General features: G+C 36.4%; 1 protein-coding gene across 1 annotated transcript in view; it reads right to left on the bottom strand.

Moving 5' to 3' along the window:
* The window catches only part of RALYL (RALY RNA binding protein like), a gene marked incomplete at its 3' end in the record, with an annotated part of 332,145 nt that overhangs the window by 8,634 nt on the left and 303,327 nt on the right, over positions 1-20,184 (bottom strand). Inside the window, exons 5-7 of the mRNA XM_084281683.1 lie at positions 10,070-10,117; positions 5,572-5,735; positions 4,818-4,940 (exon numbers count right to left, since the gene is read on the bottom strand). Of these exons, the coding sequence (XP_084137809.1) occupies positions 4,818-4,940; positions 5,572-5,735; positions 10,070-10,117 (335 nt within the window). The remainder of the gene's footprint in view (positions 1-4,817; positions 4,941-5,571; positions 5,736-10,069; positions 10,118-20,184) is intronic.

Genomic DNA, 20,184 nt, shown 5'->3' with positions numbered 1-20,184 from the left:
CTCTACACAAAACACCCTTTCCTCATCCTTCTTTTAATGTTTGTTTGTTTATTTATTTATTTATTATTTAATATATGTAGTTTGTTAGTTTTGCTGTGGGAATGGTCAGACACCAGCAGAGGTTGTGGAGTCTCCATCCTTGGAGATCATCAAAAATAATCTAGACATGGTCCTGAGCAACCCGCTCTATGTGGCCTGTGGCCCTACTTAAGCAGGGGATTTAGACCAGATGACCTTCAGAGGTCCCTTCCAACCTCAGCCATTCTGTGATTCTGTGTTTCTGTGTCTCTGTGATTCTGTGATATAGAGTTTGAGAATAATTGTAGAGCCTTTAAGCACAGTGTTACAACACAGCCAAAATCTAAAGACTGTAAATACTGTACCTCAGGTGTCTTGCTTTGAGTATGGACATTATCATTATCCATTAAGCTTTAACTGATTTTCTTTTTTTTTTCAGACTGATCTCATGCAAGAAGTAGGTCATAAACATAAGAACAGAGATGCACATATTTAAAATGTTTGCTCATCTGCTTTTTAGTTAAAGTACAGGAAAATAAAGGAGCTTACATTTGTTTCTATATGAGCATTTAAGCAGTGGTCAGCAGATGACAAAAATGCATGTATTGAAAGGGAAAAATATATCGATGCAATTCCTCAAGCACTGACATCAGAATAGCTAAAAATCTTCAAACAGCTGAAGTAAAATAAACAAAATTTGCTGATGACGTGAAATTGTAAGATATCTATTCAGAGTAAACTGGAATGGAAGAAGGAATCAGGTGAGTTTAAGGAATGCTACAGTAGAAAAAAGATGAAATTCAAATGCACTGAAAAAAAAAATCTGCACTTGATTGACTAACAGTGGAACTTTTGCTCCTAACATGAAAAATCAGCAGCTGAAAAAGAGAGTGACAGAATTAACCTTGGGTATAATTGTAATCTCAGGTTGACAGTAGGCTATCATAAGGCACCCATGAAAAAGAAAATGCAATACTAGGATGTGTAAAACAATGTGTTTCTAAAGATTGGAAAATATCAATGCAATTGTGAGAGCTTATTTGGAGTATCACATACAGCCTGAAACACTGAGTTCTAGCAGATATGTGGGGAGAAGGCCCATGAAGATGACCATAAGAATGGAAAACCTGTAATGTGACAGAACTTTGTGTGTTTGCCCAAGACATGAAACATGAAAGAAAAATAAAACTTTAAGCTAAGACAGTATTGGCACAGCACATGGATATGAACAAATGAGAAACAAATTTAAGCTGGAAGTGAGAAGAAACAGAAATAGAAAAACCCAACCCCATCTGTCTTTAAGGTGAAGCTTAATTTGTTTGGAAAGGATTAGATTGTGTGTTTTCTTAAAAAAACAAGGAAGTTACTTCAGTAACCCTTTCCAGTCCTCTGCTATAAATATGAGTTTTCTAGAATGCATCTTTCATTTAAACATCTTGCACAAAAAGAAACAAGCTGCAACCAGCTCAAAGAGATTTAAAATTGAGGTCAGTTATATTTTTAGAAATTAAAGTATCCCTGTTGAATTACAGCAATATTTGTGAAACTTTTTTTTTTTTTTTTTTTTTTTTGACATAACAAAAATTGATTCACCCTCAAAGCATGATTCAGTTTTCTTTGGAAAGAAATGTCATATTTTTATCTGAGCTCTTCAAGTTTAATATAAAATGCTTTATCATATGCCTTCAGATTTCATTGAAAAATGGGTTAGTTGACGAAGTTAAGCATAAACTATAAAAGTCAAAATGAATTAATTTTAAGGAGTAATTCAGCACATATTGTAACCTCTTCTGTATCTACTCCTTAATCTCATGCACAAAGGTGATAAAAAAATTGATTATTGTTTTCCTTTTGTTTTCAGGTGCATAAAAAGAAAGTGCATACTCCAAGAGCATCAGTTTCTATGTTGTCAGAAAAAGTGAGCATTTTTTTGAGTGCTAATGCAAAAATAGAAAAAATAACTCATCTGTTGCTTCATACCATTTATGTGAAAAACTACCATGTGTAGTTTGCACACCAGTGTGTTTTACTTTATGAGTTTCTTCTGATAATGTGAAAAGGTTGATTATTTTTTTTTCTATTTTTGGAGTTAAAAATAGAAGAAAATGTTGTCAACTAATCCTAGAACAAGCATAGATTCAAAAATGAAATCAAATCCTCCTAACTTATTTTGTGTTTTGGAAGCAAACTCAGCACACATATTATCCCTTCTTGGTAGAAAAATAATTTACTGCACTGGCAGACATTATTTTTGCAGATGTTCTTATCAGTGAAAAAGGCTTTTTTGGTACTATACTTTTGTAAGGTCTTTGCTGTGTATGGCAACAAACTTCTGTCTTTGGATTGCTGGTTTTCAGAAATAAGTCATTCTAATTCTGCTAATTTCACAGAGGGTTCCACTGTGTTGTGACCTTTACTACTACGTAAATGGCTTCATTTTCTGGATCCAGCTTGAGTGTGGAAAACAGCTATGCCTATGAGATTGCTACTCAAACCTAAAAACTCTATTAAGGCATGCGATCTCATGAGAATTTTGCTATTTGGGGGTGAAATCTTTCAAGCATATGCAACACCATTTTGAAATAGGAATGTGTCATTAAGTTGGATTTGGCCTTGAATGTCATTAAAGCTGAAAAAAAAGCTTCCTTTCCACCAACTACATTTATTCTTATCAAAGAGATCCTTTATTTATTTAGCAATAAATTACAATTAAAATCCACATTAGTTCAAGGGGTTTATATTAGCACTGTAGAGTAAGAGGGGAAAAAATAAAACCTGCTTCATTCCACAGTTCAGTATAACAAACTTTTCCTATAGATAGCATACATTCTCTGCTTTCTAGTTTGAAGCCCCTTAGGGAACAGCTTGGTTATTTCTCTGATAAATGTTTTACAATAAGCTGATTACATTCTTGCCCAAGTCAACAAAATCGTGTTTCTACCCTTAAGATGGTTTGGTTGGACTTGGCAAACAGTGATATAATTCTATGGGGAAATCAAGCATGAAAGTCAGTATGCTGTGAGCCTTACTTTTCTTAAAAACAAAACAAAACCAAAACAAAACAAGAACACAACAAAACAAAATGAAAAAAAAATGTTTTCAGGTGTAGTGCATGCAAATATAGTATTTTCTTTCATTTTGTCCAGAAAAATAAATGTTTTCAGCAGTTGTGTTCCAATTGACATTTTAAAGAACTGAGGGTGAACTCATTAGGGGTCAAAATGAAGGCCCATGTTTTTAGTGATGCAACTTGCAGCTCTCCTTTTCGGCCTTTCAGAGCTGGATACAAAGATGATCTTGTCACTTGGAGCTGTAAGACTGACAAAATTCACATAACACTTGCATACACTAAAGGTTACTTTCACTGAGGCACAACACTGCCTGATGAGATCTCCAAACTTGATTGCAATCAACATCTGTCATGTTGCACAGGCAATGTCTGTGAGTTTTCACAGGAAGTAGTTTTGGGTACTCATACTTGCACTAAGGTTGAATCCTGCAGTCTGCAGTAAGCACTACTTGACATAGGCCTATGAAATATTTTCTGAAATACAGGATGAGTAATAAAGCAAATTTGATGATTATTCTCAGGAGCAGATATCTATGTGTTATTGTAAGATGCTGTGTCACATTCATGACAATGAAAATCTGGATTTCTAGGTGAGATATTTCCGTGGTACCCCTTGAGATACACCAAGGTCTTTGGCTCTCTAGAATTATCCTGTAATTATTCTTGTTCTAGACAACAAGGGGAAAAATATATAAAATTATCTGAAAATAATTCATCTTTGAGAGAAAGTTTGTTCAAAAGGCCCGTTCTTATTAGACCACCCTTTAGTACAAGTAATATGACTAACTTTTCATGTGGATAAAACATTGGTAAAAAGTGAACAAAGGAGTTGTAATGAGTGAATCTGTAACTGTATATACTTACTAAAGCTTTGATTCACTCTGGACTCAAAGTCACCCAAAGACTCAAGGCATGGAAAAGACTAGGAAAATAATTTAAATTTTAGATCTACAAAAGCAAAGATCTTGAGTTTTATGCTTTCATTTAAATTGAAATTAATATTTCCGTATTTGAAGAATGAAAAAGAGTGTAAGTGAACAAGTGGATTTGTTCAAGAAGTGAATGAAAATGATCTAGACATATGTTTGTTCTCCAGAGAACAAAGGAAGTGTTACTACTCACAGACAACCCCTTACGGTGTGAGTGAGCTTCATAATACAACACCTAGATTTATGTGTTCCTGCATGCTACGTATCAAAGCTCCCACTGTTGGTAACAGACCTCTAACTAGTTCATTCCCTAGAGACTTGTGTGTGATTCAACTGTCAAGACAACAGATCCTCTTTTCCAGAATGTCATCCCTTCCAAGAAGTGGCCTGAGCTCCCTGTTCCCAGTGTACAGAATTATCTTTTTTTCTTATTCTTTCTCTGCTTATCCATTCCTTCCATTCCTTCAGCCACATGCATATTTGTTATACATTTTCTTTCAAGGTCTTCAATATCATCAGTTCATACAACAGAATCAAGAATAGATCCTAGTAGACTCACTAGAGTTCTATTTTCTTTGTTAGATGCTAGTGTGTGAGATTTGGATAGGTTATTCATGCAGAGTATATAATTAGCTCATCTTGATGCCATAATCATCCCCTTTTCAGTAAAGGTGGACTGTTGGTGGATTCACTTTATGCTTGTGTGTAAAACAGTATGATACTTTGCTACTGTTTGGCCAGTTTGGTACTGCAAGTGTCTTATTGAAGTCCCTTCATTCTTTCTAATATCTGATCCCTACCTGATCTTTCTCTTCCTCTTCCAGTGACGCTTCCAAGGGCAGTATCACTCCACATAAGGGGCAGGGGAAGACAGGTGGGTGCTGAAAGATGCACGGAGAGGAAAATGAAGTTCCTGGGAGATACTACAGGGTGGGGAAGTAGGTGAGTATGTAGGAGGGAATACCTGCTGTTCAACAGCTCTTCTAAGGCCAACTCACTAAGAAGGGGTTGAATAACCCCAAATTGCCAATCTTAGTTTGCACTCCCTTGTAGAACAGGCAAATACATTTTGCCTTTTCTACCTTCAAAAGAAACACTGGCAAAAAAAGTAAAACCCAACCTCCCTTCCTCCCCTGCCCAAGGCCACCCTCCACACTTCTCATATGAGTGGAAACAACCCTCATGTCTCAACAGAAAGCAGAGTGCCTTGGTTTGTCTATAACAAGATTATTAGCTTTGCTTTATGATCATCTGTTCACAAGACCTCATGGTGCATAAACAGTCAAGATTATAGGAGATTTTAAACAGGCTTCTTCTGAGGCCAAGTAAACAAGTCTAAAGGTCATGTTTTTGACAGGATTTCCTTCAAAAGTTACATCAATGTTTTCTTTGACTTGCAGGAAAGGTGGAACACCTTTGGTAACTAAACAAGTTTTTCATGCTAAATGCTGAGGCTAATAAATAACTACTAAAGTGCTATATATTGGAAGGTGTCTGCTTGCAGAAATTAATATGATCACTGTGTCAATAAAACCCAACTGATGAACAACTCACATTTGGATCCTGAGGAAGAAGCCCCACTTGAGGTGGATCGTGATGTTCCTTTCATGGAGAAAACCCCTTTGCCTCTGCGAGTTGTTGTCACAGCCACACGAGGACGCTTCAGTGGTATCACTGCACGGGGTGGGGGAGGGACACGGCCATGATAGTCAAACAACCTAGAAAAGATGAAGTCATCTGGACTCCATAAAACCTTCTGTGGTTTCATGTCATGGAAGCCTTGTCAATTAAATTTTCTTATTATCTTTGAGAAAATTACCCTTTAAGATCATAATCACTTTATATCACAGTCAAACTAGATTTCAAGGACTTATGAACATTAAGTGCCATATTCATATTTTAGTCACAGCCCAGTGCATAGCTCTGATTTTGCATCATTTAAATGAAGGGTGCTGTATGGGACTCTGTTATTTACCCTATAGAAAGTCCATAACCTGCTTTCCACAGGTCCAAAACATTTAATCACGCACAACTAACAGCAGCACATTTTGTTGTAGCGACATTTCAGCTTCTGGATGAATATATGCATGGCTTGGATTTTACTTTTCTATCTATCTGCTGTCCTTACAGATTGCAAAATAAATGAACTTTTTGGAAGTTGACCATAACCATAGAGAAATATCCTGCGGTTGCTAGTGAGGTTGCTATCCTGAGGTTGCTAGTATATCCATTAGAATTGACAGAAATGAAGGCCCATCATCTTCTCTTTATTGAATAATGAATTGATCTAGAATCACTGAAATACTAAAGCACAGCTAATAATAATAAAAAAAGTTAGTTTTGTTCAAACCAAAACCACTGTAGTAAGTATGTATTTAGAGAATTGCCACTACAGTCACTAGAAGATGCTCTATAACCAACATCAACTAGTACTCCCAAGCAGAACGGGAACCCAATCCTGAAAACACAGTTATCAACAGCTGTTGATTAATCTGCACAGAAGAAAACAAAGGCAAGAGAAAAAGCAATTAAATCTACAGATTTGTTTAGAACATGAAATATGAGCACAAATCAGGAGAAGAAAGTCAGAACATGAAGGTTTACAGTTCTGAAACTACAGTAGAGGGACAAGCAATATTCTCAGGAAATATCTTGTTTTCTATTCACAGATTTATAACTGCATGTTTAATATTAACATTTCTAAACACTGTCCCCCTGCTGGGTGGATAGATACAATAGAAACATATTTGAAAACAGACACATAAGAAACAGTAATTCTGTAAACTGTCTAATAGCATATGGACCAGGAAGTAAAATCAAGTCTTCTAGCCCTTTTTTGGTCAAGTAAACACCTACTGCTTAAATCCTGGGAACCTTTCAGTAGTCTGTATCGTAATCCTGCAGGCAGTACAAAATCTCTTCTTTCACATAGCTACTTACAACATGTCATGAAGGTCATGTCTCTCCCATTGAGCTTGAATTTCATGGCCTTGAATATTCTGACTAAATAAGCAGTTTCTAGCTATTGTGAGCATAATTAAACAATTCTGTTTGAATATGAACATGTTTTTAAAAATTTTTTTTGCAGAACTATTATGGTTTGTTGTCACTCGTATTGTTTATTATATTGGATCATCTGCAGGTTGGTCACAGTCTCCTGTTTGACATGAACGGAACAAAATATTTTGGAAGAAATGTAAGTTATCATGCAATAAATCATTATGCAATTATTTGTCCAAATATGATTTTCTTTCTATCTTTCAATAGTTCATGTTTAGATAATGCAATGAAATTAAAAAATGTTTCCTGTTTGAAATGTGAAAAAGGACTGTTATCTAGTATTACTATTTTAACTTTTATTTTGAAATTATGCAAAGCTTTTGGTCTTGGTATTTTGTTGCGTGAAGTTCTATATATTTCAATTATATGCTCTCTTTATAAAGATCCTTTTATCAGTTTTGAAGTACACTGCCTGCTCTTGTGCTTGTAATATGAGAAAAGATTAACAGAAATGCTCATTTCTGGATGGGAAGCATGCCTACAGGAAACATGGGGAGGGACTCTTTATCAGAGAGTGTAGTGATAGGACAGGGTATAACAGTTTTAAATTTAAAAAGTGTAAGTTTAGATTCATTGTGGATGCCCCCTCCCTGGAATTGTTAAAGGCCATGTTGGACAGGGCTTTGAGTTACCAGGAAATGTTTCTACCAATGGCTAGGGGGTTGGAACTAGAGGCTTTTTAATGGCCCTTCTGACCCAAACCACTCATTCTGTTATTCTGTGATTCAGTTCAAAAATTATACTTTGTCCCAATAATCACTGATATGCATACAAAATGCCTGTTCTCCCCCCACCTTCTAAATTGTGCAGTCCGGATCTTCACAGAATCACAGAATTTCTAGGTTGGAAGAGACCTCAAGATCATCGAGTCCAACCTCTGACCTAACGCTAACAATCCCCACTAAACCATATCCCTAAGCTCTACGTCTAAACGTCTTTTAAAGACGTCCAGGGATGGTGACTCCACCACTTCCCTGGGCAGCCTGTTCCAGTGTCCAACAACCCTTTCGGTAAAGAAGTTCTTCCTAACATCTAACCTAAAACTCCCCTGGCGCAACTTAAGCCCATTCCCCCTCGTCCTGTCACCAGGCACGTGGGAGAACAGGCCAACCCCCACCTCGCTACAGCCTCCTTTAAGGTATCTGTAGAGAGCAATAAGGTCGCTCCTGAGCCTCCTCTTCTCCAGGCTGAACAAGCCCAGCTCCCTCAGCCGCTCCTCGTAGGACTTGTTCTCCAGGCCCCTCACCAGCTTCGTCGCCCTTCTCTGCACCCGCTCAGGCACCTCCATGTCCTTCTTGTAGCGAGGGGCCCAAAACTGAACACAGTACTCGAGGTGCGGCCTCACCAGAGCTGAGTACAGGGGGACGATCACCTCCCTAGCCCTGCTGGTCACACTGTTTCTGATACAAGCCAGGATGCTGTTGTCCTTCTTGGCCACCTGAGCACACTGCTGGCTCATATTCAGCCGACTATCAACCATCACTCCCAGGTCCTTCTCTGCCTGGCAGCTCTCCAGCCACTCATCTCCCAGCCTGTAGCTCTGCTTGGGGTTATTGCACCCCAGGTGCAGGACCCAGCACTTGGCCTTGTTAAACTTCATGCAGTTGACCTCAGCCCATCGGTGCAGCCTATCCAGATCCTCCTGCAGAGCTTTCCTACCCTCAAGCAGATCGACACACGCACCTAACTTGGTGTCATCTGCAAACTTACTGAGGGTGCACTCAATGCCCTCGTCCAGATCATCGATGAAGATATTAAAGAGGAATCTTGTCTGTCTTCATACAGATTTTATTTCACAACAGTAACCAGGTTTGCCACCCTTTTCTGACCTGAAATACCTGGAAATCCACTGCCAAAATTCAGAGAAGTAACCTTGGAGAAAGGAAAAACGAGCCTGTGGAAATTAACTTTTGGGAGAGGAGCTACTCCTACAGTCAATGCTGGACTCAGCAGGATTAAGTTGCTTTTACTCCATGATTGCTTTTACCCTGTGTGTAAAAAAAAATAACAGCTCACTCCATTTAGCTCTGTCCAAGGTGAACATAGCTATTTATACAAGAAAATGAATCAAGTGGCTTGAATTAAAATAAATTCCAGGAAAACAAACAAAAATATTGTTTCTGTACTTTTTCTACCATGTTTCTAAGGAGAAAGGTACATATCACATGACAACTTAATTTGGTGTAAAGGGTGTAAACCTCTAATCTGCTGTTGTGTGCTACTACATGCAAAAGAAATCTCAGATTTCAGGTTGGTGGAGCAATGTTGTGTTGTCCTCCGACTCATTCGGCCTATGCTAATCCAGGCTACTGTAATGCAGAGATACAAGATTGCTGGATCAGGAGTTGGTTATCTGTGGCCATGCATGTTAAACCTTTGTTTTGGTGATTCTGCTATATCTGAATGAATACCTTAATATTTCCAAAATGCTGAGCTAGGCTGTATGAACACACTCAGAGCACAAGACTCCAAATGCTCAGGTATCCACACTCCTTTTCCTCCTGTGGAAATATACATGTTGTTCAACTTGTGGTTTGACTACCCTCAAGGTCCTTCTAGACTTGTAAACACTCTTGGATGATGCTTGAAAAAACACATATTTCAGGACACAGTCTACAGCTTTTCATACACATGGATGAAAGAAAAAGACACGAGCATCAATACTGACAAATTTTACAGCTGTTATATGCTCCAGAGAAAATAAGCCTGGAAGAATTCTGTAGGAAGAAACACTAAGCAATCAAGCTACCATTAAATTTTTTTCAGCACAGAAAATGCCCCAGAATCTCTCAGAGAAAGCTAATACCAAAATAACTGTTTAATGAGCAGACTTTGGGTGGTAATCTTCTCTGTTTGTGACATATTCAGATAATACTCTTCTGATACACAATAGAAATGATGAAATGAATAATCTGTAAAATCAAAACAGACCTACCTAACTAAATGACATTATAAAAATATGCAAAATATACAAAAATACAACCACACATACCGATTGTAGAAATCATCTCTGTAGTAATCATAATCAAAGACATAACCCCTGTGGAAAAACACAGAAAAACAAGAATGGACTGACTTATAGAAAAATATGCATTGGTTAAAACATTTGTTGTAATGTTGGCCTAATCTCACATTCCAAGTTATTTTTCAAAGTCCTTTCACTTTTCCTCAACCAAACACTGCATTATGTTTGCCAGTGCTGTGGTCTATGTAGTAGATTTGGAAATGTGAAGTCTGGGGCAAGCAGAACAGTGAAAACATTTGACAGAACATATAGAAAGGATTTAACACAGTACAAAGCTCTGTAATTAGAGGATCATTATAGTGTAATTTTCTGGGTGATCAAATGAAGCGAGCACTCTAATACTGATGCCCTCTTTTTTGCTGGCTAATAATTAGTCAGCCTGGCTAATAAACAATCATAAACAATGAATTTGATTCATTAAAACCATTAAAATGGTTGGACTACCGATCCTTGAGCGCACCAAATCTTTATCTTTGAATATTTCAACAATTATAAAAAAAAAAAAAAAGGAAAAAAGTTAGGAAAATGCAAGCAAAAAATATTAGTGACACCTTTCCTCATGTTCAGAAGGGAATACATATACCACTCTGGGTAAAAAAGGCACCTTCAAGGTAAACAGGTATAGGTAGGAAATTGGAAAGGTACAGAGGAAAACTTTTTTTTTTTTTTTTTTATTGTCAATTGCAAAGTCAATCCTGCATTGTTCTTCCTATGTTTCATTATCTACTTTCTCCCTTTATGGTAAAGAAATAGCAATGAAGTCTATCTCACACAACCAAAACGAGAATTAAAAATAAATGGTCTGCACTGAAAAATCACAAGGGATTTGTACTTTGCCTGATTAAGGAGTAGGAACAGAAACCATGTTTTTCACTTGCTTAAGACAATTATGAATATTAAGGCATGAGAGGCACGAAGAAAGAAAATATCACAAAAAAAGACAAAATTTAAATAAGAAAGCAGAATGGTAAAAAGGAGAGAGGAAGGAAGGACAAAGCAGAGAGGAAAACATTAACTGAAAATAAAGGGAGATGAATGGTGGTAGCTACATATTAAAAAAATATGTCTTCAAACTGAATGGACTTCTGCTTTATTTCTGCTCTTCAATATTGAAGAAGATTTCTTCAACTTTTTTTTTTCTTTTTTTTTCTTTAGTGCACAATTTAAAGTATAGGTCAAGAATTCTGAAGTTCTTTAGGTTTATTTTCCCTCAAAACATAAAGTTTCTTTCCCCTTTTATTCCCTTTGCTATGTCTCAGAGGCTGATTGCTTAACAAGGGAAAAAAAAAACAGTTTTCAGGCTTAAATTACCTCCGTTACTATTTCACCTTGGGGTTGACTTGTCTGAAACTCAAAAAAACACCCACCAAAGGAGCAAAATGTGAGGGGCAATTTCCACCTCTGCCTTGGATGCACGTGCCCAAGCCTCTAACTTCATGCCTCTAATTTGTGCTGTCTACCCACATAATGCTCAGCCAGCACTGAAGATCATCACACTCATCAGATGAGAAGCTGACTGTTGTCCTGTCAGTAAATTATTTGAGAAAGAAAAACCTTACATGCATTTTACATGAAATACTCACTAAATAAAACAGTCTTGGGAAACTAGAACATAGAAGAAGGTAAGCTGAATGTGGTGAAGAAACCAAAATAACATTAAATAATAGTTTTTAGTTTTTGTATAACAATCACATTTCTGTATTTTACCTTAAAACAACTGTAGCAAAATTTTCCCTAAACCATGCAACAGTTACTATTTTGTCTTTCACTCCACAGCCTGTGCACATGGAACTAAGAGGTAGTAAAGCTATGATTTTATTTATGTCTATTCAGTTTGCTAATGTTTTTTTGTAGCTGCAATTCTTGTACTTAATATTCCGTTTGTATTTTTAAGTAGAAGAGGACAGACATTTTGAAGGAAAAAGATTAATTTTAAAAGGCATGTCACATGAAACCTTTCACCTGGAGTGACATTAATTTTATTTGCATAAAGATGAAATAAATTCAAATTTTCAAGGTTAAAGACCATGAAGCCAATGAACAACAATTCTCTCTTACCAACTGATGTAAGGCTGAAGGGCAGCTATACTTTTCTGTGGAAACTCAGCCCTGGGCTGTAAGACAGAATAAGGCTGGCCTTTCACTTGGTGTTCATAGTATTACATTTTTCATATGCAAAATGCCATGACAGAGAAGTTTCAAAGTCTCCCATACCTGGAAAGTGTGGCATTCGAGGGACATGGCAGGGTGGGAGGTCTCAGGCAGAGATCTAAGTGGGCTAGGAAATGTGAATAAGCTTGAGAGAGGGTTGAGTGATTGGGGAAAGTTCACAGATGAAAGTAGATAGATAGTGGAAATTTTGGATGCTGTTGTCTGGGTATTTTCATTAGGGAAGATGCAGGAAGGAGTTTCTGGTATGGTAACCAAATGTTTTTCTCCTTTCTTACCTCCTCCTCACACTCTGCCCTTGAGGAGATCCTGTCACTCAGTATTCCTCATGTACAGTATTTTTATATTGAAAAATGTGGCTTAGCACATTTTATTTTTTAATTTAGTGTAAAATCTGAAATAATACTTCTCTTTTGACAGAAGAAGTTTTGCACATCAATCAGTCCCTAAGAATTCTGTTCCTTTGTCCTGTTCCCTGTTCAGGTAACTTCTGCCTTGAAAATCAACCCCTTTATGTTCTTTCAGCTTTACCAGTGACAATTTCAACTCATCATTCTCCAAATGGCCTAAGGTTATCTGTGGGAACAGAAAAAAAGTAGCACTTTTTGGAATCTGATTATCACATGGCAAAGTAATCCATGATTTTTTGTAAACTCTCATGGGTTGCCTATATGCATTGCCTTCTAAAAATATTTCATTGCTTCACAAGCATCTGATACTGTTATTATATTTGCCAAGAGACATGTTGCTTATTAACATTCATTGTGTGATAAAAACTTTTAAAGGCTGCAACAAATGTGGAAGAGGAGGGTTACGATTATGTTTTTATTTTTCATATGGAGAAACCCCAGCAGTTTTCATTAAGTGTTTTACAGGAGAAGCTATATAAATGACTGTAATAGAGATGTTGCCTCTAACTTTAAAGTTAAGCTACTTTGCATTTTTGCGTGGTTTATTTCAGTAGCATCTATTGCCACTAAGATAAGAAGTAACTGTAGGTTTTCTGAATGTTGCATGGCAATAAATCTCTGAAATGAGCATACCCATGTCTTCAGCTGCAGCAAATATTATCCAATTTGTTTATCCTATTCATCTTTCTGCCAAAAAATTAGTGACCCTGTGACTGGAATAAGAAATTCAAACATACAGTGACTTATAACAGTGTGACTTGCTAACCCACTTAACAGGCTAACAGGTGTTGGTTTCATTCCTTTTCTAGTCTAAGCTTATTGTAAGAGAAATCTTTTTCACAATTCAAGGAGTCCTTGTTGATTAAATTCCATGTCCCACAATATGGGTGTGGGGACTCTAGAAGGAGGTGGGAAGGGAATTTCTGCTTTCTCCACAGGTCACTCAGGATCTCTTTGCATTGGCAAAAAGCATTTCTGTGTGGAAATGTTGTTCATATGGACCAGGAAAGATCCAGTTATGCACACAAAGTGACTCCTTATCTGGGACCACTGGCAAAGTTGTGGCACCAGCTTCTTCACCCTCAATGTCAGGATAGAAGATGTGAATGAACTACTGTGAGCTCTCAAGAGAGGAAAGGGCTCACTTCTTTCTTTCACCTCTTAAAGAAAGGTGGCTGAATTGCTCATGGACATAAGACATTTATTCTTCTATGCTGTCTATTAAAATAATGGAAGGAGAATAGCATTGTAGAACCTTTATCTGTAAGCGCTGGTCCTTATGGAATAAGAATGATAAAGGAGGGTAGGTCTAAAGCTTTGGAAAATCTTGTTGTGGATCCTTGATTATACCCATGGTCTGGATCTGTTTTTCCCTCTCTAAAACTTTACCTGCAGAAGTAGAGTAAAACTTTACTGCACAGCAATACAGTAGCAGTGTTAACTGGGATTAAGTGTCCTTTGCTCTGACTGCTGGGTTAACAGCCCATGGATACAAGACATCATGTGAAACTGTTAGAGGTCTGGGGTTTTATGAAGGCAACTCCTAGTGCTCTTCATTCTGAAGCAGTTGTCTTGCACGTGTACTGTAAAGGTTGCGAGCCACAGGCAAAGAAAAGAATCCCAAATGGATGACCTAGAAGAAATAAATCTCCTGATTTTCAAATCAATATCAATGTCCTTTTAACTTTTTTATTTTTTATTTTTAAGTTGAATGACAATGCTTCACTTGTAATGATATGATGAAGAAATTACACTGTGAAAGCAACTAGTACATCTCTCTATGTACAGCTGTAATTATTTGCACTTATGTATGCCAAGGGACAGACATAAGCTTTGGTCAGTGCTGTGGTATAAAAAATGAAGCAGAAAATTAGCACAGATAATCATGGGCACTGAGATCAAGGTGACTGCAGGGCTTTTAACCTCTTGAGAGTTATTCCTTAGCAACCCACCAACCTTTGTTATGGAGGCTGCAGGAAATCACTCGTGCAGTGTGGAATACCAAACACTCAGCAAGTCAGAAGCAGAGAAAGGTTTAAACGAGCCTGTGAACTGGTGGAGTCAGCAGTTTCATAATGATGCTGTAAACAGGCAGATTACTTACTCACAAACATATGCCACCTCTGCAGCTTTAGCAGCAGACCTGTGTGCATGCTGCTACTATTAAGGCAGAAGACAGTAAGACATCCTAATGCTCACACTGAGGCTAGGAAAACTCATCAATAAAATGTGTTTCTGTTAAACAAAAGTCATAGTTGCTTTTTCTGACCCAGTATCAACAAGACAATCTTGTACAAATTGTCCCTTTTAGCTTCATCTCGCTTAACTATTAGCCTGCTTTAAATTCAGTGTGCCTGAAGAATAAAGCATTACCCAAAGACCAGATTTTCAGAGCTATAATGCTGTATACATTCAACTGTCCAATACACACCTCTAGTTGCATATGTCAGTTAGGTAAATGCAAAATTACACTTTTGCACCTCTTAAATAAACTTCTAGATGTTATGTCTTTATTTGATGATATCGTATGTTGAAAATATATTGTCACAATGTAGCTTTTCTTGCATTCTTTGTTGTATGCCCATTGGTAGATGTTTACAAACTAACAGCCACACCCTGTTTTAATTTACTTTGCTCCCAACACTAGTTAGTGTAACTAACTGCAGTGAAGTTATTCTCATTTTAGAAGAGTTAATGCAGAACAGCAGAAAGAGCTTATGCTATTTTCATGGCAACAAGGTATTTTGTCTTGCATGTGAGTCACCCTTAGCTAATATCACTTTTTCTTTCCACAGGTACAGAGATGTATTTCTAAATCATAAATGTTGACAAACCAGGCATAATGTATCTTAATTCAATTGACAGTACTATCACCATTTATACTGTCAATTGCTTCTCTGTTGTCAGGGCTGGATAAAAATATTAAATACAAAAGCAATATTCCTTCAATCAAATTCTTTTTAGGAGACATATATCAATGTAATAGTTGAATCTAGTATTCCAGTCACTTGTAAAATCATTTCTCTTGTCATGTAAAAAGAGTGCTAGAAATTGCTCCTGTTGAGTGCAAAAGAGAATCAGTCTAAGCTGGCATGATATTAAAAAAAAAAAAAAGGAAAAAAAAAAAAAGGTTGAAGAGAACATAACTAGATGATTTGGAGAATAAGCAATGGGAGATGGAAAGTTTTCCTGTTAGAAAATCAGTCAGACTGCAATGACTTCAGTGAGCTATTGAAAAAAAATAACAGAGACTTCAGGCCACTTTTCAGTGGATGGTTACCCATATTCCCCAAATAATTTAATTGATGCTAATTAACCTGTTAATTGATTAACTTACTACATTTCCAAAGCTAGGGGAATGTGTGGGCTGAATCCCACCTTTAATTTATAAATAATCCAATCTTGATTTTAGTTAAGGGTGAAAATGCTGGTAGAATTGAAAGGGCATTTTGTTTTGCAGTTTAGGCTGTATATTCTGCAGAGAAAGACAATAGTCTCCAGAGTCTGCTTGTTGCTAACAAATTTTTTCAGTGATTCCTTCAGCTTTTTAGGTTTTTAGGTTTAATTCTTTTAGGTTTACAAGAAAAAAGAAAAAAAAAAGAGGAAGCCAGATGAGGACAAGTCATTACAGAAAAGTATTTTACATTCATTTCCATATTGCAGTTATGATGGCAAATAGGTAAGGTTAAAAACAACAACAACAAAAACACCTTAACGCCTAAATAGTTGTCCCAAAATGCCAAATAATTAGATATAACCTACTATTTGCATATTTCAATTACACATCAATCTTCATAATAACTTTGTAAAGTTAATGAAATATTATTCTTATCCTGCGTGTCCACTCAATTAATAAGTGCAAGATAGTATCTGTTTTCTTTTGTTGTTGCTTTGGATTTTTTGTTTATTTATTTATTTTTCTGAGGTGGGAAGGTGTTGAATCAGATATTAAAAAGTACAGAAAGGAATATAGTACTGTAAATGGAGATTATTATTATTATTATTTTATTTTCTGTAAAACTGAAAAGCTGTTGGGAAATCTTAGTCCAAAGTGGTACATTTTTCCCAAGCCAGACTTGTGTACATAAAGTAGTTTGGCTAACACACAGTATGTCATTTCCTGTACTCATCAAAGTATCATTCTGGAGGCACTAGGCAGAATTTATCTGCAATATGATTAGGCTGTATTTTTTTCATCTTCAGTACTTCCTTTCTTTATGCTTGTCCTCTCTCCCCCAAACTATTTTCCCAATGAAATGTATTTTGGGGAAATTTCTGAACTTACTCTCCAACCTGAATTTGAGGCAAAACCTGGGCAAATGTTAAAAACAGCCCATGCACAATCAAGTAATTTAGTCATTTAGACATTTCCCTGTAGAGGATTAAGGAAAGCACATGATAGTGAAGACATCAAGATTAATATTCAGACTCTGGAGATTATCTGGTAGTGATTTATGGCAGCCAAATAGCATGTGTGATAAAGGAAGTTCAAGGTGAAATTTAGCCCAAACAATTTTCTGTACTACTAAATGCTCAGTATTACTCCTAGCAAAAACTACTTCTTGTGCCTGCAGGGACAGTCCATACTTAATATTGTTAGCCTGATGCTTTTTAGAAACAAAATACTGCAATGTAGCTTTTCTACAGAAAGAAACCTGAATAAATCTACTTAATGTTTCCCTGTCCTTTCTCCTCCGGCAGTTAAACTATTTTCTGTCATCTAAAGTAATCTTGAATTACTTATGTTTCTCATGGGAACATTATACTAAGGTAATGAAAAAGCTTTCCAGTGTCAAGTGGCTGAACCATTTCCCAAGGTGTCCTTTAATTGTATAGATTGACTAGGAAATTCTTGATGCCCATATGTTTGTTTTTTTTTTTTTTTTTTTTTTTTTCTCCTTTTTTCTTTTTCCTAGTATAAGAATAATGAGTCTTGCTTCTTAAAAATGCATTTTAAATTCAGTGTATTCAAGGTACTACTGTCAAACCATGCACATGTGATTGATTATCCAATTTATTAGCAATATTGTATACATTGCAGGAGTGTCATTTAAATTGGTTTGACAAGTACAGAAGACTGTCATTGACAGGTGTAGGAATAAGTGATGGGTTTAGGCTTTGAAGTGTTTCTACGGCATTCTACTGAACAGCAGATTGATAAATTAAAATCACACTGGTAGCACTGGAGCTGAAAGACTAACCACTTAAGATTACAAAAACAGATCTCTGGAAACTTTATGTACTCTCCAGAGAAGCAGTCTTAGAAGCACTGAATGAAAAAGAAAGGCACAGTTCATGAAAGATTAATCAATTACATTGTGACAATGTCAGAGTTTATATAAAGAAAAAAAGTATATCTAGAAAATTGTTACATGCTTTTCTCTCCTCCTCTTCTAAAACTGTAAAGATGGCTTAAATTAAATTTAATTCTGTTCTTATTTACAATAAATTTACAGACATATTTTATTTTATTATTATTATTTTTTTGACTGAATAACTCAAGGTTTAAAACAGCAAAATAAAAAGAACTGTCAGTGTCCTGAGTATGGCTTGTAAAAACAAGATGTACTGGCTATTTTTACTGTCCATTCCAAGAGTACATTTTGAAAGTGAAGTTACAAGGTAAATGGAAATAACAGATACCATGAATCTGTGAAAGGATTCTTGTACTCCTGACCAGTTGTGCCATAATTTCCATGGTAGATGGACAAGGAAAGGGCATATGGATCTCTACCTCGGCACAGGACCAGACTCAATTCCAGCCTCGACAGAGATGAGTGGAAGTGTGTCTGTGCATCACACAACTAGTTGTGTATCCTCTAGACCACTGCTAACAGTGTTGCCTACACTTCCCTTGCTTCCTGACAAATCTGTGCCTCTTAATACTTCGGTGTTCTGGAAAGGCATGTCTGTTCACTTTCTATATACACAGTGAAGAAAGCAAGATTTCTTTTCTATAAAGGAATAAAAAGATTGCAAGCTAAGGAATTTCTGGAATGACAGTGTAAGACCTTTTGAGTTACAGAAGAGAATTCAAATGTCACCACTCTAAACTACCTCACAGTAAATCCATAATAAGGTTGTGGAAATCAAGGGATCGGATATAACTATTAATTTTAAATACACTTATGGATTTTTTCCATTCTATTTATTTGCATAAGGGAAAGAGTTTTTTGTGTCCCAGATGATTCATCCAGGTCTAATGTGTGGCAAAACAGCCTGGCGAGTTCTCATGGTATTGGTATTGTTGTTTCCTTATACAACTCTGGACATGAATTAGAGCTTCTGTTTTCTTGTCACATGACTAGAGTATGATTCATCTAGTTGAAAACGTTCTACATATTTTTTTCTAATTTGCAGAGACAGGTTATGTATATGGCAAGAGTAGCCAAAATACCTTATTCTCCTTACAGAAGCTCCATAATGATTTATTTTTTTTTAGCATGTTCTAGCGTCAACTGACTTTCAAGGCTCGCCACTTGGCTTATCAACCCTCTAGTGTTGAGCTGGCTATGTATGATGGAAAATAACTGAAGTTCCAGGCCTGTCTTTTTTAAGAAAATGCATATGAACTGGAATGTCTTTCCAGTTTAGGGAGGGATCTTTCTTAAGTTTCCTAATGCAGTTGTACTTCCACCTTCTGGTTGTATGGAGAAGACAGTGCAAGCTGTGTACTGCTTTAAGTGGTTCATTTCTTTCTAGTTACTTCCACTCTGTAAGGGCTTGTTCTGCTCTAGGATTTACCTCGAGGGCATTTGACAATGCATGATATTATATTTTTAATTTCTTCCTCATTCAATAATTTTGGATTCACATATCTGGTGACGAGTTTAATCAGGTTATGTATCTGGCTTCAGATGTAACCTGTTTTTCCCTAAGTTCCTTAAAATACAGTCATCACCTTTTGAAATCATGTTACTCTCACACAATTTGGTAGTGTAACTGAAGTCAAATTAATGATTTACAGTTTGACAGTTATATTAAAAAAAAATAATGGGGAGTTCAGTATTTATTTTATATGAACTTCCCTCCACCTTCTCCCTTCCACTCCCTGGATGTTGCAAGACCTTCATATGAGTCTTAAGCTCCAAAGAAACAGTTGCACAGATTCACATTTTGGTGACTTCCCTCCAATAGTAGACCAGTTTCATTAACTATTTGTTATTGTCTGTTAAGAACATAATACCAATGTTTGTGCATAAGACATCACATTCAATGGCCACAAAATGAGAATTTAAAATACATTCTAATCCTGTTTGAGTAGAACATTTATGAAGTCTTTTTTAGTCTTACCAAACTTGGGAATAATGATTGTATGTATATAAAAATTAAAAATAGGACTCTATTTTTAGAGTGGAAGAACCACTCTGAGCTGAGTGGTTCTTCTTGTCAGACTAGGGCTGTTCTTGCACTGGTATGCATCAGTGCTAGTAAACATTTATAGAAAGTTTAATTTCAAGTGTTTTATCACTTTGGGAAATGTACATTAGAAGTTAACAGTAC

The sequence above is a fragment of the Netta rufina genome (genome assembly GCF_964035555.1).
Source record: "Netta rufina genome assembly, chromosome: 2".
NCBI classification, from domain to species: domain Eukaryota; kingdom Metazoa; phylum Chordata; class Aves; order Anseriformes; family Anatidae; genus Netta; species Netta rufina.
Note: the sequence above shows the minus strand (reverse complement) of the source record. Positions and strands in the feature narration are given on the sequence as shown.